Source organism: Eubalaena glacialis, chromosome 13 (assembly GCF_028564815.1).
Source record: "Eubalaena glacialis isolate mEubGla1 chromosome 13, mEubGla1.1.hap2.+ XY, whole genome shotgun sequence".
Taxonomy (NCBI): domain Eukaryota; kingdom Metazoa; phylum Chordata; class Mammalia; order Artiodactyla; family Balaenidae; genus Eubalaena; species Eubalaena glacialis.
The window spans coordinates 6,108,621-6,133,009 of record NC_083728.1 but is presented as its reverse complement, the minus strand read 5'-3'; the positions used below and the strand labels follow the sequence as shown (position 1 = coordinate 6,133,009).

General features: G+C 51.2%; 1 protein-coding gene and 1 long non-coding RNA gene across 3 annotated transcripts in view; one reads left to right on the top strand and one right to left on the bottom strand.

Annotated features, from left to right (window-relative positions):
* Nucleotides 1-12,580, bottom strand: part of BMP7 (bone morphogenetic protein 7) — a 90,480-nt gene extending 77,900 nt beyond the window's left edge. The window contains exon 1 of the mRNA XM_061210154.1: nucleotides 11,926-12,580. Coding sequence (XP_061066137.1) covers nucleotides 11,926-12,343 — 418 coding nt within the window. The 5' untranslated portion in view covers nucleotides 12,344-12,580. The remainder of the gene's footprint in view (nucleotides 1-11,925) is intronic.
* Nucleotides 12,581-13,113: 533 nt separating this feature from the next.
* On the top strand, nucleotides 13,114-19,977 carry LOC133102758 (uncharacterized). Of its 2 annotated transcripts, none has more exons than XR_009703084.1 (3): nucleotides 13,114-13,236; nucleotides 17,092-17,202; nucleotides 19,919-19,977. It is a non-coding gene; the product is annotated as an uncharacterized LOC133102758 (long non-coding RNA). The 2 variants fall into 2 exon arrangements; XR_009703085.1 differs by lacking the exon at nucleotides 19,919-19,977 and adding an exon at nucleotides 18,053-18,082.
* Nucleotides 19,978-24,389: the final 4,412 nt, after the last annotated feature.

Here is a 24,389-nt window from a genome sequence, read left to right as displayed (position 1 = left end):
ATTGCACTCTGTCTTCCTTTCAACCGGAAAACGATCCATCCATCCGAAAATGCTGCTTTCCCCGCTCACGGCCATGGGCCAACGGGTTTGAAGCAAAGGCTCCCAAGTCAATTTCCAAGTTGGAGGAAAGTTGCCCTAAACCAGTGGTTCTCCACCAGGGGCTCCTTTGCCCCTCAGGGCACATCTGGCTATGTCTGGAGACACTGTGGTTGTCAAACTGGAGGCCACTCCTGGCCGCTCATGCGTGGAGCTCAGGGATGCTCCTCAACATTCCACAGCGCACAGGATGCCCCCCAGCAGAGAAGAGTCGGGCTGAAAATGTCAACAGTGCTGCAGCTGGGAAACCCTGCTCTACACCTACCTGAAAAGGCCACTTCCAAGTTCCCAGGGTGTTTGAGGCACATGAAACCCAGAGGTTTCTGGATCTCCTCTCCCATCCCCCCGCACCCTCCCCCCCCCCCCCAGTATATTAAGACAATTAGGAGCTCCGGGTTTGAGTAGGTATAAGGCAAGTGGCTTCATTTACTGTTTCCTCCTAAAGGAAATGACCAACCAGCGCCTCCACCCTATAAACGTTTACTAGCCCTGGAAGGTTCTGAGGCCCCACTGCCATTTTTAAGGGCTTCTCCCTCAACAAATGTTAGGTCAAGTGAGTCAGAAAATGGAACCTGAGAAGGGGGAAGAGGGTGGGGGGACATTTCACAAAGTTCAAGACCAAGAGGAAAACTGAAAGACCTAAAACGACCCCCTACCCTCTCTTTCTTGCTTATAAACGGAGGACTGCTTTACACGGGGTATCTCGTGAACCGAGGCAGAGAGAGTTTTAAAGGTCTCGGGACACTGCCACGTGGGGTTTTCATTTGCTGGCTGAGGCCCCGTCATGTTAATGGGTCTGTGGATTGATGAGTTATTGGTCTTTGGGGCGTGATACCCTGAATACACTCTAAGACGGGCTCCCTGGGGCCACACCACCAAAAGCCACCTCAGGGCTGAGCTTCCGGCCAAGACTCTCTTGTCTCCAGAAGGAGAGATTTCTGATTCATTGGTGCTCGGAAAAATGTACTCACAAAGAAGAATGCAGAGGAGAATGTAACTAATATCCAGGTACCCACAACTAAGAATTTGCAGGAGTTAATACCACAGTTGCTTCCTGTTTTTCCCATAAACTTTTTATTTTAGAATAACTTTATAGAAAAGTTGCAAAGACAGTATAAAGTTCCCGTGGACCCTCACCCAGCTTCCCCCAAGGTTCACATCTTCCATAACCGTGGGACACTTGTCAAAAATAAGAATTTAATATCGATGGGTTACTATTAACCAGACTCTTGATTTTTTTCAGATTGCACCAGTTTTTCCACTATTGTCCTTGTTCTGTTCCAAGATCCAGTCCAGGATACCACACTGCACTTCCAAATGGTTTCTTATTATTAAAATAAAGGAAACTTGACTAGAACAGTTGGAATTTATTTAAAATTTCTCCCCAATCCCATCCCCTTGCCTGCCTCCCCAAAGGCGGTTGGTGTGAGTCGTACCGCCGTGTTTCCATAGTGTTACCACACATATATGAGCCCACAAACGATACACAGTATTATCTGGTGCTCTTGTGTGTGTCTGTTTTGACACAACGACAAACGCTTACACCCTAAACATCCTCCTACAACTGGCTTTCTCCCTCTTGACATTCTGTTTGAGTCTAAGGTGATACATAAAAAAGAAATTCCTGCATTCCCTTCTGGTTTATTACACATTTATAAATAAATTTATTACAAATTTATTTCTCCAATCCCCTGCTCATGGACATTTAGGCTGGTGGTGACTTGATGCTATTACAAACAATATGCAATATTTATTCCAGTACATATGGTGAAAACCACCTCCATGATCTTTTCAATACAGCGTGTTGAGGTATCGCTATTAAAATACCAGTCCCTAGCTGCCTCTGGAATTTTCCCATCAAGTGGGTGCGGGGTGCATGCAGGAGCCCCAGTACATGGGCACTCGGGGCCCTTTGCCCTGTCGATAATTCTTAAGCCATAGAGACAGAGCAGAGGGGAGTTTCCACAAGCAGGATGGATAATGAAGGGGAAGGCGTGAGCTGCTTATATTTATCTTCCTCTTCAGAGCACAGAACCACAAAGTCAAGGTCAAGGGCTTGGAGGCTGTTCTGGTGGTCTCATCACCACTGCCCTTGCGCCCCGTCTCCGCCATTCACACACCTCCACGGGGCCAGGAGGAAGAGTGAATGGGTTTACATTCAGCAAGAGCTGGTTTCAAATGCCAACCCCACCACTTCCGAGCTCTGCAAGTTCGGGGCCCTTCAGTTCCTTCCTCCTTAAAATGGGAATGATACGACTTGCTTTGCAGAACCTGAGAGAATTAAATAAGGAGCCTGATAAGGGAGGCTGTTATAAATCCATTAGTGCTACAGAAAGATCACAACCCTCCCACGTTATCACTATGATTTATTTCAGCGATGCATTTAGATAATGAAGGAGTCTCTGAATTCAGTTTCTAGGTTCAGCCTTGCAAGATCCTGCCTGGATGAGGAAGTGCCTCTGAAGCCCAGGAATAAAAAGCAAGACTTCATGACAAGACAGTCACCCGCACAGCCCGGACAAACACCGGCTAGGGCAAGAGCCTCTTGAGCTGGGACCAGAGTCAGGCTCCTTAATTCTCTGGGTAGTGAACCCGAGTGCAGCTGAAGCGTGCTTTTGCTGAAAGACAAGTCCTAAAGAGGCGAGTCATTTTACAAGTGGGAATGGAGAGAAGTGGTTATTCTTGTTGAACCACGTGAATACCTCAGTGATCAGGAAGATTCTAGAAACACTGGTCTCCAAAATGGGGTGCAAGCACTTAGGGGAGGCAAGAGGGATCCACTGGGACATGCGGCAGGAAGTATTATAATCGCAACTAAGTAAATTTCAAGAACTGATGGACGTCAGGGAAGATGGGAATTTACTAGCTGAGCTTCAACAAACATCTCTGCATAACTGATGGATGAGATTGAAAAACACAGACCTTGTTTTCAGTAACACAGCCAACAATTCACCTGTTCTATTTCCATCGTTTTACCCCATGAGAGAGCCTTCGCCTACGACAGTGTGGTCGTCATGAGTGCCACTTCCCAGGCTCTATCTGGTGCTCCCCTTTCCAAGCTTGGGGTGGGACTGTCATCTCCTGCCACCTTGGGTCAGGTCTGACCATGTGACAGGCTGTGACCAATGAAATGCAGGCAGAAGCGCCCATGTAGCTTCCTGCTGGAAAGATGAAAAGCCCGTGCACAAGCCACACTGTCTTTCCCTTTGGGACCATAACTGGTGACATTCAAGAGGCGGCAGCTCCATCGGCCTGGAGATCTGAACACCCTCCCGCCCGGCCAACGTGCAGAGGCCCCTGCCAACCCACGATGCAGCCATAACAAAAGAACAACAAAGCTCTGTGGTTTCAAGCTACCGAGATTGTGGGGTTCTTTGTGAACTCTTGAGGCTGACTAGACAAAGGATCAAAATAATCAAAATTTAGGACCAGACCTTTCGCTCGCTGACCCCAAACTGTTGAACCATGAGCTGTGAAAGATCAGATTCCATCACACTGAAAATCTCAGGGATAGCAAAATTACATTTGTCTTGCTAATGAATTAAACTTGTAATCTTTGCATTAATTACTAATGATGCATGAGTTAAAAGGTGTATTAATGAACATCAGAATTTTGTATTTTTTTTATCTTTAGTGCCTCCTACTTAAACTTCTATTTTAGTCTTTGTTTTATAAAGTGCACACCATCCTAAAACAGGAGTAGTTATACGATCTATTTCTGTTTAGGGTGTGTACTCGAAGATTTCCTAGCGGGGATGCAAGATCAAAAACACTTGAAGAGGGCTTCCCTGGTGGCGCAGTGGTTGAGAATCTGCCTGCCAAGGCAGGGGACACAGGTTCGAGCCCTGGTCTGGGAGGATCCCACATGCCGCGGAGCAACTGGGCCCGTGAGCCACAATTACTGAGCCTGCGCGTCTGGAGCCTGTGCTCCACAACAAGAGAGGTCGCGACAGTGAGAGGCCCGCGCACCGCGATGAAGAGTGGCCCCCGCTTGCTGCAACTGGAGAGGGCCCTCGCACAGAAACGAAGACCCAACACAGCCATAAATAAATACATAAATACATAAAAAAACAAACAAACAAAAAACACTTGAAGACACTGCCGTGTAACATCCTCACCCCTTTCACGCACGCAAGCTGCCAATGTCTGAGTACCTTCTGTGCCATGAGAATTCTGCAAGCCAGTGCTAGAGCGGGACGGGGAGAATATGTGAGAAAACAGTCAAGAAGAAAGTCCTTTATCAAAGGCCAAAACACAAGCCATCGAAACCACAGAATAACCCGCCTGCCTTTGAGTGCATTGTTAAATTGCTGGGCGGGCGAGCGCTGGGACCATTCTAGGTGGATGGTCATGCTAACTGCTTGGATTCTTTTTTTTTCTTCAAACTACATGAAGGCAAGAGAGAGGCTGGCATTACAAGACGGTATAGGCCTAACTCCAATGTTTAAAAGCATGCAAGTCCGCAATTTTGGAAACAGTGCAAGTTTTTATTCACAGCCAAATTTAATTAAGCCAGACAACAAAAGAAGGAAACTTGAAAGCTACTCTGGGGAGATAAAGATGTGAAAGGATAACACGTGACCTCAAAGATGTGGGAACCTTAATACTCGCTAAGTCAGAGTTTTCTAACGGTACAGAAAGAGCTGAAGAGAATTTATGGGAAACCTTGTGTGAGAAAGCCCACCCCGAGACTCAGGCCCCAGAGACCTTCACCATCCTCTGGTCTCCAGAGGCTTCTAAAGGCACTGAATCCACTTGGGACTTTGTTATCCCAACCCCAGCTGGGAAAGCAGGGGTGAGGGGGGGGCAGTCTTGCACCTGCTCCCATAAAAAGTGGGGAAGTTGTGCTGGTCTGTTAATGAATGCTTTGAGCTTGTCACTCCCTTGAAGGAAAAGACAATTTGTACTTTGACCACCTTCCAGGAAGGGGTGGGAAGAAATATGTCAGTAATGCGAGTTTTTGAAATTAAAAGTTTTTATTTTGGAATAATTTTCGATTCAGAGAAAAGTTGCAAGGATAGTACAGAGAGTTCCTGTACACCCCTCATACAAGTTTTAGGTTCCCTAGTAGGAAAGTTTTTAAATAGCCATAGATGCTTAAAATCGAGAGAAAGTCAGCATTAGACTCTACTTATCCTCAAATAAGTTTGGTGTGTTCAAATTTCACTGATCTCTGAAGAGGAGGAAAATGCATGTGTGGGGGGTGGGGGGATACACATATATACAAAGATATACATCTTTGGGGCCATTTTCTTCACATCTCTAAAACGACATGGGTGGCTTAATCTTGGTACTTTAAGATCAAGTACTTAAAAACGGAAATTTGGACTATTATACCAAAGTGAATAGTGATCTGGCCACCAAAATACAAACAAGGTTTACCATTTATTGTGCACCTACTTGGTGCCCGACTCTACCCACGAGAGATATGATTTTGTCTTCATGAGGGTCTGTGGAGGAGGGGATTCTTAACCAGATTTCTAAAACGAAGAGACAAACTCAGAGACGTTAAGTAACTTGTTCAAGGTCACACAGCTAATAGGCAACCATAGTGGAAACAGACACATGGGTTGAAGCTGGGTCTAAAGAGAATCAGTGTGGATGCCATTCCGTTCTCTCTTGCCAAGTCACACCCTCTGCTGTCACTGAGAACTTCCGTTACACGGCAGTGAAGCCCCCCAACCCCCCACTCCATATATCACCCAGAATTAGCTGCAAAGTGTCAGGAAACTTGGCCAGGCAGCCCCAAGCATCAGCGAGGGCTGGAAGCCTTCACCGTGAAGCCCTTTATAGAAAGCCGCAGTTGGCAGCCCCTGCTCCTGCATGGGAACAAATTAACATTGGCATTCCAAACACAGGAAAGGAAGGAAATTGGAAACACAGTTTATACTTGGCCAGCTCTTTGAAATACTGTACCATGCTACCGACATCAATTAATGAAAAGCAGGGTTGTGCTGAGAGGCCCTGGTTTGCAAATGCATTAACACACGTTAAACATGTTTGTACAGGAACCGGATTATAAGCACCCTGGCTCCAAAACAATAAAGCAATTTACCCTAAAACTGGTGCTCTTGGAGTTGTCATTAATTCAATCCACTCCACGCGGATCAGCAAAGGCTTTTCTCTGCTCCCAGCAATGCCTCCCGACACAAATGTTGAAAGGACGGCATCGCACATGCTACTCTGAGTTTCACATAAGTAAGTGTCAAGCTTCATGCACTGCTAATATGCCCCCAAATCATAAACACTCCACTTTGGAGAGCGGGGGAATCACACAGCGGCAGCCCTGGTATTCATCGGCACTGCCATTTCACATCGGGTTAGAGCAATTTTTCCCCGCAGAAGGTTAACTGGGAAATATCTGTTCCATATTAAGAAATACCAAGTCACATTTTTTGTCAAATATTATTTGTCAAATGCCATTTGCTGCAAAACCCAGATTTCAAGTGCAGCTGAACACACAGCTAATACCGAACGGTTCACATAATAGCTGTGGTTGTACATGGGATCATTTGCAGTGAAAGCACCCCCCTTCCTCTATAAACTGTTTCAAGAATTGGAAAGAAAAGCATCTGAAGCTCTGGAATAAATAAAGTACTGTGCCTTGAGCTGCCCAGTACAAAGGACCCAGCATGCTGGGAGAACAGACGCAAAACAACCAAAAAGGCAACTGCCGCTTCGCTTCACAATTCTGTAAGAATGCTTAAAAGATTTTACATCACGGGGGTGAATCGCAACATATCTGGCTTGCAAAGACAGAGTCGGCTAGTTTCTTGAAAGAACAGCCTCTTCACGCACTGCACCCACCGGTACAGGCACCTGCGACCCACATCCTGGGTCCAGGCGACAAACATCGCTGAGGTGGTCGCCCTGCTCCCTCGCCCAGGTGACATCACCCCACGACTCCACATTGACCCGGGATCCATCAAATCGGAGCACTTTGGGTGTGCAAAGCTAAATGTGTTATCATTTTTACCACAAATTAACAGTTTCTATGTAAATATTGGTATTTCCTCACCCCACGAAGGCGAGAGGAGGCAAAATGGCACCGGCGCATTTGATTTAAACTAATTAAAAGCAGAGGGTCATGCAATTCAGCGTATTGATTTTACCAGTGGGACTTAAATCTTTTATAATAAGTGTACACAGCTGCAGCGCTCTCCCACCGCCACGTTTTACAGGCTAATCCGTGCATTCCTTCTGACAATAACGTGACAGGTCCCACACATCCCTGCCTGTGCCCTAACCCCGGTGACACTGCCAGAGTGCATTAAAGCAGAGGCTGGCCAAAAAGCAGCCGTGCCGACAGCCCCCAGCTAGGTCTGAAGAGTGATCGCCAAAGAATGAACGTGGCCAGCCACTTGGTGCAAAGGGCTCTCCATTCAAAACAGTCAGCTGGTGAAATGGATGGGCAGGCTGGGGAAGGGTGGAGACTGGGGGAGTGTTAGGACACTCTGATTCTTGCAATGGGCCAAATATGACCTTACCCAATAGGGAAAAAAAAAGATATTAAAGCGATAGGGGTGATCAATCAACTTAGATGAGGCTCTCCCTGGAATGAAGTCATCATCGTCTCCGAGCTCAGTGGACATGTGATATTCGCTCACATCGCAGGCACGCTGGTGGTCAAGGGTTCGCGGGCCAGCTGTGTTTATCTCGGCAGAGGCTTGACATGCTAAGACGCTACGGAAGGCCCCGACCCAAAGCTCACAGGAGCTGCATCTCAGAAGCTGTTTCCTCTCTCTGTGCGTTCAGAGAAGCCCCCCCCCCACCTCGTTTCCCTAGGCCTCCTTCCTTACCCCTTCAAGGGCCACCCCACAACCAAGTGACAACTCTGGAATAAACACCAAAACCGGCCACGCGAGCTGGCATCCAGGCTTCGGCCTTAACCTGCTCTGATTCCAGAAGGGAAATACAAAGACCCCCCCAAAGTTCAAATCTGGGTCACATATATCCTTGGGGGGAGGGGGGAGAAGATCTTTGATTTATATAAGCAGGAAAACGAGGTTTAAAAGAAGTGATGTTGAAAGGGTTACTAAAAACACAGCTGTTGGTGCACTCCTATAGCGAAGACACTCTGCAGAAAGAGAGAAAGAAAGAAAGAAGGAGGGAAGGCTGTGTGACATCTATATTAACCTCTGGCCGCTCACCAGTGAGGGCCGGCACTCCAGCGCTGGAATGTGGGGCAGCCCCTTCCAAATTTTAACACAAGCCGGGTTACAGCTGCGAGCGCCTGCAGCCCGTGCTCCCTCGGCAAGCACTCCCTGAAGGAAATTTTTAAACTGTAACAGAATCTTTTTCTAATACTCTACAGTGGTAGGGCCTGTTCTGAAGGGGCAAAAGGAGAGATCTTAATGCCAAACACTTGTCAACAAAAAGGATCGCCAGATGGTATAAAATAAAAGTAAAACTGAACGGCCTTCTCCCCACTCCTCGGCTACATTAACAAAAGCCACTTTTAGACACTGAGCCCAATAAGGATAGGTTTCCAACTTCCCCTTTTTTTAATTTAGCTTCAAAGATTAAACAAATTTGGTTCCTTCAGAACCTGGACCAGAGATAAATGTGTATCGCAACACCCCCAGTGCGAGGGGGCTTCTTGAGAAGATCCCAAAAGGAGCTGCTGGATTTCTCCAAAGAAAGAAGGGGGGGAGGGAGGGCAGCTATCTTCGGGATTCAGTCTGCAGAACTCACATTGCCTGGGGACAGTTTAAGAGAGGGTAGCCTGTTTTGAATTCCAAACTTAAGTCTGCACAGAGGAGTTGGGGGCTTGTTAATCCAAACCAGTTTACAAATCTCGCCATTGAACTTAAGAGGCCCAGCCTGGGAAGATGTGAGTCTCCCTCCGGCAGCTCAGCTAGCATTACAGGGGCTTTATTGTACAGGCTGGTCTTTGTCACAAGGTGCGGTCTGAGGTCCTCATTCTCAGCACCTGGTTTTGTCATAAATTCTCCTCTAGTTCCCTCTCTAGTTTAGATCCCACTCAGCCTGGCAAAAAGCTTGAATTCTGAGGAGAACGACTTAGAGGAACAAAAACCAGTTTGGCTGCAGACGGAAGAATAAACGCACCAGCTCTGCAAAAGCCTTCAGACTTCAGGCCGAAGTCCCCCAGAGCACTGCAGGACAGCAGCGGTATGCAATGAGGGAGGAGGGGGTGGTGGAAGGAGGAGGGGGGCTTTGAGGGGAGGAGAAGGTGGTGGAGAAAGTCAGTCTCCCTTCAAGGTCTCCCCCAGGTCCCCTGCAAGGTAACAAGTAATAGCTGCATATGAACAAACGACGTTTTTCTCACTCTTAGTAAAGTGTGAGACGAAACGCACCTTTAGAAAACTTTGTATGTTACAGGTCAGTATGATCTGCAATCCAAGGAGAAATCGTGTGCTTTTTCTCAGCTTCCAAGCAGGTCTCCTACATGCCCCCTCCAACCCCACAGCCCCTCCTGTGGCAAAATCCCAGAACCCCACAAAATGGAAGGGACAGGCGGTTTATTCCCATGCTGCTGCCAAGCAGAAATTAAAGGGCAACCTTAGAAACATCTACAGGAAGAGTCTTGCCCAACTGCGGTCCAGGTCTTCACCCAACTAATTACCGAGAAAGTTTTAGGGACTGAGAAAGAAAGAAAACAAGGTCAGTGCACTCTGTTAAAAGCCACTCTGCCATCTAATTTGGAGTGATGCTCCAGAAAGCAAGACCTGAGAAAGTCAGGACTGTCCCACAAAGCCCAAAGCCAGCCTGACTGATTAAGAGGCTCAGACAAGCCGGTCTTTGTCCTTTCAAGATGAAAGAAATGGGACTAACGGGTTGAAAGGTGTGTGTACAGCCAGAGGAGGAAAACCACCCAGCTGTGGTCTTCCCAAACAAGTCCCAGCTTGCTCCCCACTACCAAGGGGCAGCAAACAGCCCTGCCCCGTTTCCCAGAGGTGCCCAGTTGGCAACCTGGTCCTTTTCTGGCATGGGAGGAGCCCGGGTCTGGCCACGCGGTTGGTCCGTAAGCAGCAGGGTGCTTTTTGCACTGCGTTTGCAGAGCCCTCCACAGAAGCCAGGGCTTACAAATACCTTTTTAATGACCTCAGCCAGGCTCTGAAGGCCGCCACTGGGACCTGCTGGCATTCACTGGGAGTCACAGGTATCCAACAGAACAGAAGATACCATAAATCCCCAGCCAGAGAAAGGGCCCTGGTTAACCCCTGGCTTCAGGATGGATACAGAGCTCTGCTTTAATTAATTTATTTATATGTACGTATTTGGGATTTTTCTTCAGCTTCTAGTATAGGTCACAAATACACATTGAAAAAAAAATCATACACAAAACTGCAGACAATGAAAAATCAGGCCCCAGCTCCCAAATCCCTAAGGCCCCAGCCCCAGTTCTGCCCTGCCCCCATAAAATCTATTTCCAATACATGGCGTCTTCCTCCAGTGGGAAAGCATGATATACAAGCACGTATGTAACCTCACTGATCTGCACCTTGCTTTTTTCCACCCCATACATCTTGGAGATTGTTCTAAATCAGGACATATGGAGCTGTCTCATTCTAACAGGCTGCCTAGTATAATTTAAACTTTCTTGAAGTCATTTTGGCATCTAAACCTCCCACCCCTTGCTCGCTGAAACTCGTTTCACTATTTGATTTTGGGCTATTATTAAGGACAGACAATGGCGTCCCGGGAACTCCAGGGACCTTATCTGGCGCGGGAAGCATTAAGGTTGATCCTCGCTTCCCGGCGCCCTCCATCCACGCCCCAGGTGCCCCGCGGGGGGCTTCAGGATCATTATTTCCCTGTTGACACAGCGCCGGTGGGCGTGAGTTTGCTGTCTTGACTGCGTTCGTATTTTCGCAGCAAGTGACACTTGCAGAATGAAAGCGGCTCGGGAAACAGCGCTATCGGGGCGTGTTATCTCAGAAACCAAATATTTGATCATGAGCCCTATAGCGCGCAGTCGGGGGTTAGTTTGAGCAAGTCTGGTGAATGTGCACAGATGGAGCGAGAGCACCACCCCCGCCGCAGCGCCAGCCTCCGATCCCCGGGGCCGTCGCGACTCCAGTCGGAAGCCGGGTCCCCTAGCCTCCCCCGGCGGCGTCTGCTGGGAGATCCCTCGCCACCCAATCGCCAGAAGCCGTGGTTTGCGCGCCACACGTGATAAACGCTGAAAATGGATTCTGCCAGTCCGGGACCTATCATTAAATATTTAAAATAGAAAGGTCGCAATGGCAACGTTTTTTTCCCCAGCTCCAGCCAGGAGAGCTGAGAGCGAGAGGGGCGCCCAGCGGTCAGGAAAGGGGGCCCCGAGGCGCTCGGGGCGCGCAGCACGCTACGGCGGGCGCACCACGAGGGGACAGGTAGGGCTTGCCAGGGCGGGGAAGGGAGCGCAAAGCCCGCGATGCCAGGGCCAGGCAGGGCAGAGAGGGGCTCAGAAAGGGCGGGAAGTCAGCTTCGCGGAGCAGGGCCCTTTAAATCCAGGTAGCGCGGGCCGAGCCGGACGGGCACAGCTCACATGACCGAGCCCCGCGCTTTGAACTGAGCCGCGGCCCGCCCGGCGCCTCCCGCCCCAGAGGTGCAGTCGCCGACTTAACCCAGAGAGGGCTTCAGACCGCTCCTTACTTCCCCTGAACTCCCACAGGCCAGATGAGCCCGGCTCGCCCTACCTGGGGCGCGCGCAGCTTGGGGTCCACTAAGGCAGGGGGGTGGGAGACACTCGGCCAGGCACTGCCGTTTTGAAAACTACCGGGAGTGGAAAGATGGGCGGGCTGGATGTAAGACGCGGCGCCCTCCCTGTCCCAAAGCGACTCCTGGCCAAGACGCGCACCCCTCCCTCCCGCCTTCACTCACCGAGGTTGACGAAGCTCATGACCATGTCGGCGTCGGTGAGAAAGTGGCTGTCTTGCAGGCTGGCCAGAGGGGGGCCTTGGGTACTGAAGACGGCCTTGTAGGGGTAGGAGAAGCCCTGGCCGTCGGGCCCGCCGCCCTCCTCCACCGCCATGGCATTGTACAGGTCCAGCATGAACATGGGCGCCGAGTTGTGCTTGCCCTGGAGGTGGGGACGCGGGCGATGGGGCAAGCCCAAGATGGAGAGGATCTCGCGCTGCATCTCCCGCCGCTCCTGGCTGCGGAGGCGCCGGTGGATGAAGCTTGAGTGCACCTCGTTGTCCAGGCTGAAGTCGGCCAGGGCGGAGCGCAGCAGGAACAGGGGCGCCCAGAGCGCCACGAAGCTGTGGGGCGCCGCGGCGCGCAGCGAGCGCACGTGCATCGCGCCGGCTCTACGCGCGACCCGGGCTCCGGGCACCCGGCACCGGGGCCCGCGCCGCCCCAGGTGACGGAGGGGGGCAGGCGGCCGTCCACGCCGCTCGGTCACTTGCTGTAGACGGGCTCCTCTGCGCCCGCGCCGGACATGGCCCCTCCCCGGCCGTCTGCGCTCTGCCCGGACCCCCGCCCCTGGCTCGGCGCTGGCCCCGGGGCCCCTCGCCCCGCACTCGCCCGGGCGCACCGCGGGCTTGGAAGCCGGCTCGAGCGAGCGAGAGCGCGAGCAGAGAGGCGGGCGCGGGTGGGAGGAGCAGCCAGCAAACCTACGAGCCGGGACAGCGAGCGCCGGGGTGGCAGCGAGGCGGCGGGCGAGCGGGCGCTCCTTCCTCCGGCTCCTCTCGCGCTCTTGCTCTTGGGCGGCGGGGACCCACCCTCTTCCGAACTCCGGAGCCCAGAAGAGGGGCCCCAGGTCGCTCTCCCAGCCCTGCGCGCCCTTGATCGCACGAGAGGCCGCCTCGGGAGCCCCAGAGTGGTACGCGCTGGGGCCTGGGAGGAGGAGGAGGAGGGGGAGGAGGAGGACGGGCTTCCAAGGGCCCCTCCCGCGTCGGCGGCCTCCCACCTGCCCTCGGCCCCGCCCTCCCCCCAGCGGCGCCCAATGGGTTCATTCATTCCTTCTAGTGCGCTCTGCAAATATTTACCAAGTGCCCACAGCGTGCCCAGCGCCGGGCCGGGCGCCGCGGGGATGCGGAGAGAGGAATCCGAGCCGGCCCTGCTTTCTCCGCACTCGCAGTCCGGACAGGGAAGGAGGCCTGAGCGGGACCCGTGGGATTTGCGCTGCGGTAGAACAAGCTGGGGGAGTGTGGAGAAAGCGCGGCGAGAAGAGAAGGCTTCCTGGCGGAGGTGACACCCGAGCCCCTCTCGCCTTTTGCACCCACCCCCCTTACTCCAGACACGCGGATCCCTCCCCGAACTTGTTGCCAGCTTGTTCTTGAACTTGCCAGTCCTCCTGCCTGGAACTCTCTCCCCCCTCCCCAGTCTCCCTCCCCACCCCTGCCATCTGGCCAACCCTCCACCTCCAGGTGCCACTCAGGTGCCACTTCCTCCCAGACCATCGGAGATAAGGTCCCTTCCCCTCCTCATCCCCACGCACACCTGTTCTATTTTCTTTAACTCCTCCTCCCACCGTCTGGAATTACTGTTTGAGTTATTCGTGCCTTCTTTATTGTCTTGCCTTCCCACTAGAAACAGAGCTCCCTGGGGGCCGAGGTGGGACTCTCTCAGATGTCCTTGAGCCCAGGGCCTGGTAGCCACTGTGGCTGCACAGTCATTATTTGTTGAATGACTGAAATTGTGTGAGCTGGCGAATTCCTCCTCACCTCCTTTCCTTTGGGGCCCAACCAGTCCTCAGCCTGAGACCAGATATCCCAGACCGGCACTGCCTTTTTTTTTTTTTTTTTTTTAATATTTATTTATTTTTTAATTTATCTATTTATTTTGGTTGCGCCAGGTCTTAGTTGCAGCATGCAGGATCTTTAGTTGTGGCGTGCGGACTTTAGTTGTGGCATGCGAACTCTCAGTTGCGGCATGCACGCAGATGCGGAATCTAGTTCCCCGACCAGGGATCAAACCCGGGCCCCCTGCATTGGGAGCGTGGAGTCTTACCCACTGGACCACCAGGGAAGTCCCCCGGTCACTGTCTGACCTTCTCCACCAGCCCCTGCCTGGCCACACCTGAGGAGCGCACAGCTGGCCTTGCATCCAGTTCACCTCTGAGTGTCTGTGCCTGAGACCTCACCAGATGCTCCTGGCCTCCTTTCTTCCCTCCCCTCATTCATTCATCCCACGAATGACACTGAGCTGCCCACTTGGGGCCCAGCTCACACTGGGCATGGCACACAGGCGCCCCAGACAACTCAGAACCTGCTGTGGGACCTTGAGTGAACTACAGCTCTTCAGAGCCTCAGTTCCACTGTAAAACTGGGAGCAAAATAACACTTGACTCAGAGTGGCAGTGAGGACCATGACCAAGTTCAGTCTTGCCTCCTCCCTTTCCCGCCCCAAGGAGGCAAACTCGCAAACCAGGGGTTGCCAGATGATGGGCTAGATGAAGGGTGACCAGAGGGAGTTTGGGATGAAAGGTGAAGGGCTGAGTTTGGGGACAGGGGTGTCCTTCGGGGGGAGGGGTCTGGCTAAGCCTCACTTGGGGGAGGCAGAAGCTCCAGGGCTGGTAAAGAGGAACCTGATCTTCTGGAGTTTTCTGCAGCATAGGTGGTTCTGCCATGCAGCCTTCTGGGGGGCTTCTGGACAAGATGGCAGCCTGAGGGTCCACAAGGGTGGAGACAGGAGAGACCAGGGGCCAGGTGAGGAGAAGAGAAATGCAAGGCTGTGGGTCCTCGCCATTCCAATCACATCCTGGCCCCGTTACACAGGCTCCAGGCTGTGAGGTGGAGCAGGTCCTGGGCCCCCTGGCCCAGGGCTAGGCCTCTGCCCACCTGTCAATCAAGGCACTGTGAAAGCCCCCTCCACCTGACTTCTTCCACTGACGCCTTCCTTCAACAAAGGTTTGTTGAGCACTTCCTGGGTGTCACGCAGGGTGGGCTCCAGGGGCATGTGACCCGGTAGGTGCCCAGGCCCCCACGCTCACACCTGGCGTAATGCTCTATTGCCACATTGCAGCTCTTCGTGATCTAGGAATAAAGGGTCCCCGCTTTCATTTTGCACTGGGCCCTGCAAGTTATGTGGCCCATCCCAGTGCCAGCACAGTGCTGGGCTGGAGGGGACAGGAGAGAGTGAGCTCACCCAGCGGCCTCCACCACGAAGCTGGCTTTCAGGCCAGGGGAGACAAAGCGGGAAGCTGATACATGGTTTAGGGTGGGAGGGGAGGCCGTGCTCAGCCATCGGTTCTCTCAGGCAGGATGCAGCGCGCTCATCTGCTGGAGCCCGGCCAAGCGGGGCACGCAGGAGGGTCGAGGGGGAGAGCCCTGGGTGGGCACCGTGGCGGGTGAGAACCAACACAGGACCTGCTGAGGCAGTCAGAGGGGCACCGGCTGGTCCAGTGTCCACCAGCGCGTATGCAACCCAGATCATGTCAGCCTGTGATAGAGTGAAGGAGTGGATAAACAGGGAGGGGTGGAGGGAGGTGGGAAGGGGATCTCCTGGAGGAGATGCCATTGACCTGAGTCCTGGAAGGATGAGAAAGACACGGCTTTGCCAGGGAGAGGCATCCCAGGCAGGCAGAGCAGCAAGTGCAACACAGGCCCTGCAGCGCGAGGAACGGCCATCAGGTTCTGTCTCCCCAGAGCTGCCTGTGCCCCCGGGGTTGGCCTTCCAGGGGCAAAGCCACTGCAACTGCTATGCCACCTCCAATGCCAGCTGAGATGAAGGCGGTTACTGTCTTCCAGTCTGAAATGCTACTCCTCTGCAGCAGCCTTCTCTGCTTTTAAATCCACTGCCAAATCTCTTGGGGGGGGATTTTAACAAGCAAGTGAGGCTGGGGGTGGAGGCCGCAGGTATTGGTGCTACCAGTCTACATCTGAAAACAACTGATCAGCTGGTGTCTGCGCTGTTCCCCGCCCCCGGCCAGGGGAAGGCCCTGAAGCAAGGGTTATGGTTTACCCTCTGTGCATCTCACCTGAGCCTGGCACACAGCAGGCACTCAAGAAGTACCTGTTGAATGAAGAGCAGTAAGCACAGCCAATACCTAAAGAGCACAGTGGATTGAGGGCTGACTGCGCAGGTGCCAGGCTAAGGCATCTCGTGGAGCCCTCACCCCGCCCCCCTTGCTCTGGGATGCCATCTTTTCCCCTGCGAGATGGAGACGATATGCTTTCCATATCTGAGACCCGGAAGAGACCAGGTTCCCTCTGAACTCCCACCACCCCCTATTTAACCTTATTTTTCCTGTGATTCATGCCGGGGGTAGGGGGGCTCTTTATTTTCCCTGCTTCCTCCCTTAAAGGAGTCCCCCAGACTGCACCAGGCCCCCACTGAATGCTTGCTTGATTGCTGAATGAATGAATGCACTCATGCAAACAAGAATATCTGCCTGGAAGCACATCAGATGCTGGTTTGAGAGCGGAGGCCATCAGCAAAGGCTTCGAGATTGTTTAGAGAAAGTCTTGGGTGGGAGCTGGCAGCCTGGGTTCACACCTCAGCCCTGCCACTTGCAGCCATGTACCAGGGATTTAACCTCTCTGTGCCTCAGTTCCCCCATCTGTATAATGGGGGGGGCAAATAGCACCTGTTTCCTAGGGTTGCTGGGAGGATTCAGAAGTTAATTCAACTCATGTAAAGGACTTCGCAAGGTGCCTGGGGCACAGAGAAAGCATTTGATAGATGTTAGTTACCATCTGGATGAAAAGGAAAATATGTTAACAGGAAAGCCTCCTAAGCTTAAAAATAACAACGCAACTTTTCATGATGGTCTGCTTTTTGGCCAAACAGAGGAAAGCAAATGTATCCTGACTAGGAGAGATCCAGGGCAGGGGCAAGAGCGTGAGAGCAGGAGAGAGCAGGGCAGAGGAGAAGGGCTCAGAGATGAAAGGGGGATCCCCGCATTCCGACCCCTCTCATTGTCCCCCAGCCCCCCACCCCCACCCCATGCCATCCAGGGCCCAGGAACTTCCCTGGGGCCTATCTCATTTCCCCAGCAGACAGCCCCCAGCCACCCGCCCCCAGCTGTGGTTCCCCAAGCCGGGGCACCCAGTACTGGACTCCTGGGCCGTAACCCGATCTCCCCAATCTGCTCCACCCCAGGGCCAGCTTCTCCCAGATGAAAGATGGCCTGGAGATGTGAGGGGTGTTATTGTGTCTGGCCGGCCCCGGCCGAGTGTCCACAGCCCTCACTCGCCGGCCTCCCAGCACTGGGTAAGCAGTTTTCATTTCATACATCATCAGTCACATCTTGCTGAAGCGATTTTGACCAAGTCAGCATATGTCTCCAAAGCAATAAAAAGAAGAAAAGAATTCTGCTGACACGCACATTCAGCGGGAGATAGGGACCTCATCTTCACGGGCAGAACTCTTATACCATCTGCCCTGGAGGAAGCGCAGCAGGCCTGAGGGCTCCCTGGGGGCGCCCTACACAGCCAAGGGAGCCTGAGGGCTGCTCCCTCTGTCCACCCACCTGGCCGAGGCCTGATTACCTGGGCCTCAGACCCCAGTAGGGAATAGGGGGCCGAGAGCCTCCTCACGCACAGGCTTTAAAATCCTTGTGTGCAAAGAGATCTACCCTAGAGAGGAAATGATTTTAGCACACCTATAATTCAATGTTGCTTTCCATGCAAATCTCTCATTGCACTGGAGGTAAACTCATGCTTGCTCACTCTGGGACTTTCTCTGCACAATTTTTTAAACAGAGGAGTAAGATACTAAACAGTTTTTATCAGTCTTAAATACACGTGGCAGTAGCCACCGCTCCAAATGGAAAACACAGACAACAAAGACACACACACACACACACACACACACACACACACACACACCTCCAGAGAAAGCTGATGCCCAAGGAGGGATTTCCAGGGTCTCCCAAACAGCTAGTGGGAAGCTGCGGTTTTGTTTATTACTAGCATGGCTGCTATTTCTTCCTCGATTGGAGGAAATCTGATTTGGTTTTGAGAACTTAACGATTCTCAATTCGGCTTTAGAGGGAGCCCTTTCCTCCCTCCCAGACATGAATAAGAGCTGCTGACAAGTCCAGGGCTTTCCCTTCTGCCAGGCACCTGCTAAGCCCTGCGCTGCCTTAGCTCCTGTCACCCTCCGGCACAGAGGGGCCTATCCTGCTTCTCAGACCGCAGGAAGGAGATGGAGACTCCGAGAGCGCCTTGCCCAAAGTCACACAGCTCATCTACGATGGAACCGTTATCCAAAGCCACATCCGTCTACACAGCCCAGGCTCCTCACCGTCTGGTGGTTTCGTGATCTTTTCCCCCCTGCTTGATCCTAAAGCAACACTTCTCCATCCGGACTGCACACACACCCCTGGGGAGCTGTCACAATGCAGATTCCCACACGGCCAGTCCCAGTGGTGCCTGGGGTTCTGCACTTTCCCCCAGTCCCCCGGGTGGGCCGCTGCTGCTGGTCTGAGGATTCTACACTGAGGAGCAAGGCTGTACATGTCTGAAGTTACCACTAACTTTCCTCTAAAGGGGACCATGAGCACAGACATACCGACAGGTGGCGAGGGACCCGGGGCCTAGATACAACAGGGGAGGGGTGCGGACCAAGGTGAACTGGAAACCACATTACCATGGGTGATGCCGTCCAGGAATTTGATCCCAATGTTACCAGATAGCTCTAATTTTCAAGAGAAGCTGGAAATTTGGGTTTGTATGTGAAAACTCTCAATGCGCATTTGTTGGCAACTAATTCCACTTGTTTTTGAACTGTTAGACCAAAGAAAACCCATCTACCAGTCTGATTCAGGAACCCAGTTTGCTTCTGGCCTTATAAAGGGCTCTGCTGGATGTGAAGGACTAACCCAGCCTTCCCCTTGCCCCAAGCCAAAGGACCACCAAGGCTGGGGCATTTCTAAGCAGCTCCGTTTAATTCACTGTTCCAGGAACACTGAGTGAGAGGCGGAAAAGACAGAACCTGCCACTCCTTCGCCTCCAGGCAAAGTCAGACCCTCACCCTCTCCGGAGTCCGCTTCCCGCTGGCACTCCGGCTCTAACTGATTTTCTGATAAACTCACCCTCCCACCCAGGTCAGAAAATTCACCCAGAAACATCAAAACTCAGAATTCTTTCGTTAGGAGCAAGAGTGTTGGTCATTGTTGCTTCCAAGCACCTCCCTCCTACCAGCTACATCTGAACCCTTTTCTTAAAAATTTTTAATTTATTTTTGGCTGCGTTGGGTCTTTTTTGCTGCGCACGGGCTTTCTCTAGTTGCAGCGAGCGGGGGCTACTCTTTGTTGCGGTGCGCGGGCTTCTCATTGCGGTGGCTTCTCTTTGTTGTGGAGCACAGGCTCTAGGCACGCGGGCTTCAGTAGCTGTGGCTCGCAGGCTCAGTAATTGTGGCTCACGGGCTCTAGAGCGCAGGCTCAGTAGTTGTGGCACACGGGCTTAGTTGCTCTGCGGCATGTGGGATCTTCCCGGACCAGGGCTCGAACCCGTGTCCCCTGCACTGGCAGGCGGATTCTTAACCACTGCGCCACCAGGGAAGCCCCTGAACCTTTTCTTTTGTTTGGGAATTCCCCATCTTGGGAAGCAGCCCCTGCCCCCCCATCCCTAAATAGGAGCTGAACACCCTGACATGCACTGTCCCAGCCTGCTTTGCAGACAGAGAATTGGCATGTGACCAAGTCTCAGCCAATCAGAGGCATCCACCCCAGAAGCTATTATCCTGCAGAGCATTTGTGGGCCATCTTCCCAGCTGCAGAGCCCCCAAGCCTGGTTCTCTGGCCTTTCTGGGGCTCCTGTAAGCCTCTCAAGATCCTTTGGTGAGCACTTTTTCTGCACCAGTTAGCCCCAGATGGTTTCTGTTGCCCACAGCTATGAACCCTGCAGAATACAGCATCAGGGAGCTGGGAGGGGCCATGGAAATCATGCTGATCTAAAGCTTACAGACCTTCTCTTTTTTTCAGCTGCTGAAACTTTTGGTCAAGAAGCTTTTCACAGATGCTCAACACAGAAAACAGAAACAGAGCTTCTCTGGTTCAACAGAGCAAGAAAGGGGTCTAGGGTTGCTATACTTAGCAAATAAAAATATAGGATGCCCAGTTAAATTTGAACTTCAGATAAACAAGGAATAATTTTTAGTTTAAGTATGTCCTATGTGTTATTTGGGACATACTTATGCTGGAAGTTTATTTCTTTGTTTATTGAAAAAGATGTTTGACAGTTTAAGCCGTTGTATACTGAGTTTCCAGTGAGTTACAACCAAAGTCCTGCCAGTGTGTGGTTCATTTCCTTCATCCTGAAGATAGAGAAACTGAGACCCAGAAGAAAATTGTAGGGCTCCAAACCTTACAGTGAGTCAGGGCAGAGCTGGGATTCGAACTGGGGCTCCTGGCCTTCAGGGTCCTGGGAGGTCTTCACTGCACCGCACCATGCTTCTCTCCGTCCCTGTTTCTTCTTCCTTCTCTTCCCTCCCTCACTGTTTCTGACCCCTCTTTTTTTAAATTATTCTGTCTTCTACTTTGGGTTTTATCTTTATTATCTCCCCCGCCAGGCACAGCCTCACTCTAAATAGGTTAGTCCTGACTCGTGTAAAAAGATAATTTGGGAAGATTAACAGATTTCAGCTCATCTATCACACAGATGCGAAGACGAATGAGTGTTACATTAATGACACAGCTAACACTAATGAGAGTTACATTAATGACATTAATTGAGCACATTACAGATTCTCTCTCTTTTTTTTGGCCACGCCGCACTTCACGCAGGATCTTAGTTCCCCGACCAGTAAACGAACCCGCGCCCCCTGCCGTGGAAGCACCGAGTCTTAACCACTGGACTGCCAGGGAATTCCTATTACAGATTATCTTGAATCTTCAAATAGCCCTGAAATTAGATGCCGCATCTCCCATTTCACAGATGAAGATATGGAGGCACCGACGTCAAAGACCTTGGCCAAGACCACATGGCTAGTGAAGGCCAAAGCCAGCATTCAAATCCTGGGCAGCCTGATTCTGACTCCCTTATTTCTTCCAGCCATACCTCTCCATAGAGCCAGCCCACAACTTTTATTTCCATAGCTCACACAATGACTAACCGCTGAGTAAGGTTGCCAGATTTAGCAACTAAAAATATAGGTCACCCAGTTAGATTTGAATTTCAGATACACATGATTAATTTTAAAATATAAATATGTTCCAAACTGTGTGGGACATACTTATACTAAAACTTAGTCATTGTGTATCTGAAATTCAAATTTAACTGGACAATCCGTATTTTATATCTGCCAATTCTACACTAAGGGGCTCTTCTGGGTAAAGCAAGAAGCATCAGTTGTGTCCTAGGTTCTGCCTTGTAGTAAAACGCCCACCTCAGGGCCCATCTTCCTGGAAGGCTCATCTGCCAATATCCACACGGCTCCCTCCTTCACTTCCTTCAAGTCTCTGCTCGAGGGACTTCCCTGGTGGCGCAGTGGTTAAGAATCCGCCTGCCAATGCAGGGGACACGGGTTCGAGCCCTGGTCCGGGAGGATCCCACATGCCACGGAGCAGCTGAGCCAGTGCACCACAACTACTGAGCCCACGTGCTGCAACTACTGAAGCCCGCGGGCCTAGAACCCATGCTCCGCAACAAAGAGAAGCCACCGCAATGAGAAGCCCGCGCACTGCAACGAAGAGTAGCTCCCACTCGCCGCAACTAGAGAAAGCCCGCACGCAGCGGCGAAAACCCAACGCAGACCAAAAAATAAATTAATTAATTTAATTTAATTAAAATAAAATTACAGAAATGGAAAAAATATTTTTAAAAAGTCTCTGCTCAAATGTCATTGAAGCCTTCCCCGCCCACCCTACCAGAATCAATCTCTCCCCACTCCTGTCTTCCTCTCCTCCTCTCCATGCTTTTTCTCTATAACACTTACCACCACCAGAAATATTATATAGTCACATGTTTATCGTTTCTCTCCCCCACTGGAATGTGGGTGCAGATTTTGGTCTGATTTGTTCACTAGAGCCCAGAAGAGCGTCTCGTATATAGTTGACACTCACAAATAATTGCTGAGTAAATGAATGCACTCCCTGAGAGCAATTCTTGGTTTCTGTCAGGAACACTGCCTGACTCAGAATCAGGAGCTGGGATTGTCACTGGTACCCTGTCCCCGGGCCACCATCCTTAATGTCACCTTATAGCCCAGCATCACAGGGGAGGTCAGGTGATAAAACAACCTCAACAGTGGCTACAGATTAGAAAAGCCACATGTTCAAGTATTCGAGTGTGGTTTCCTTTTCTCATCCAAGGGCTCGTGCTCCCAGACAACTGAGTCCTGGAGACACAAATCCTAAAAGCCAACTTTTCCCATTTTTACCCTATGTTCTGAGTGTGTACAAGCTGCCCGCCCCCAGCAGCACGGCAGACAAGAGTGTAAAGCACTTCCGTGTCAGATGGAAGGAAAACACACTTACAGACATTCTTATCAACAATAGCTAAATAGTTTAGGTTTCCTGGCACTTTATCTGCATGACCACATTTAATCGTCATAGCACTTTGGAAATCAGTATTTTGAAATCAGTCCTTTTTACAGATGAGGAAACTGAGGTTCAGGAAGAGTAAGCAGTTTTCCCAGGGTTTCTCTACCACAAAGCAATAAAATCAAACATGAGCTCAGACGGCCCGATATCAGGCTCTGAGCCCATTTCCTCACCTGTAAAACAGGTTTAATAACAGTACCACCTGGCGGGGATGTTGTGTGAAGTACCTGCATGGGCCCGAGTGCCCACCACAGGCAACCCTGTCCCTTCTCTAGCCAGAGATGATTAGGCTAGAGGAGGCCACATAAGGGCCACCATTCCATGCTGGCCAGAGTGATCAATGATATGGCTTAGAGCAAGACACTAGCCAGGCTTATCAGATTCACTCTCTTGAGTATTCAAAGTAGAAAATTCCAGAAAAATGAGGCGTATCATGAGAAAATGGGAGTGAGTCCAGGTCAGGAGGTAGAAAGTGAAGTGAACACAGCCATGATGGGCTGTGAGCAAGCCGGCATCGCAAAGGAGCTCAGGGCCTCCATGTCCAGAGGTACAGGTTGTGCACTACATTCCCTTGGATCACCATTCCCATCCTTGTCTGAGAGTGGTGACCTCTGGACTTGTGCAGTGCACACCCTGAGTGACTGTACCTGGCAGCCCTGAGATTTTATTTATTCATGATTCATTTGCATATATGTATTTAGTTTCTACCATGTGGCAGTCTCTATACAGGCCCTGAGGTAGCAGCTGTGGAAAGACATTCAAAATTTCTTATATTCTAGTTGGGGGGGACAGACGAGAAACGAGTGAGTGAGAAGTTCCAAAGAGGAAAACAGAGCCAAAAGAGAGGCTGAGGGAAACAGGAGGGGGAGACCTGTCTGAAAAGCAGATGTCTGAGAGGAAGTCAGGCATGTGACAAACAGGGAATAGTTGCTCCTGGTAGCGGCAACAGCCAGTGCAAAGGCCCTGAGGTGACTCTCAAGAGCATCTGGGCTGCTTAACTCCAGAAATAACTTCTAACTCCAGTTTTTCCTGGGGTCTGATGGTTCCCTGTGCCCAGATCCCCGGACACGAGTGTCTTTACGATACCAACATATTCCCTGGGTTGACTTAAGCGGGTGCCTAATTCTTAGAGCCAAGAGAACTCAGCCCAAACCAGCCTGGGCCTCTGTCCCCAAGCAGAGTTCAGACTCGGTGTTGCTGGGTGCTCATCCATTTCTCCTGGTCTGAAGCTCAGCATCCTCACCAGCCAGACCCTGCCCAGCCGCGTCTGAAGACCGTGTTCCCAGTAAGCTATCTGCAGTTGCAAAGCCAGGATTCGTGATGTTCCCAGACATCAAAGAGGTTACAAAGATTGCAGTCACCTCAGAGCCAGACCTTTTCCTGCAGCTGCTGTTTAGACACTGAGTCTGACATGTTTTCTTTAGGCTCCGGCAAAGGGTAGAAGCTGCTGATGCCTCCCGCCACCCCCATCCCCACCGTAATCTGTGGCTCCCATGTCCCTCCGTGTCTCTGGCACTATGGCCCTGATTTTGTTTTTATGGGGTAATATTCTTTGATTCCCAAATGCCTTGTGGGAATTTGCTGGGGCTGGGAGGTGGGAACCCGAGAAACAAAAGGATGATTTACAGTGGTTCAAAAGCATCATTATAACCAGAAAATTTAATTTACAGACTTTCGGTTCTTTCATTTCCATTTTTGAAAGAGCAAAAAAAAAATCCATTGAGTGTGACCACACTGAGTCCCCCTTGCTTGGAGGTTAGTTCAAGGCATCTGTGTCTTCAGAAAGCCTTCTTGGCATTAAGCAATAAACAGGCCAAGGAGATAAAACCATCCTGTGTTTAAAAAGCTGGTCTGTCTCCGAGGCAGAATTTTTATAGATAAAACAACGGAATGTGACTCAGAGAAGTCATCT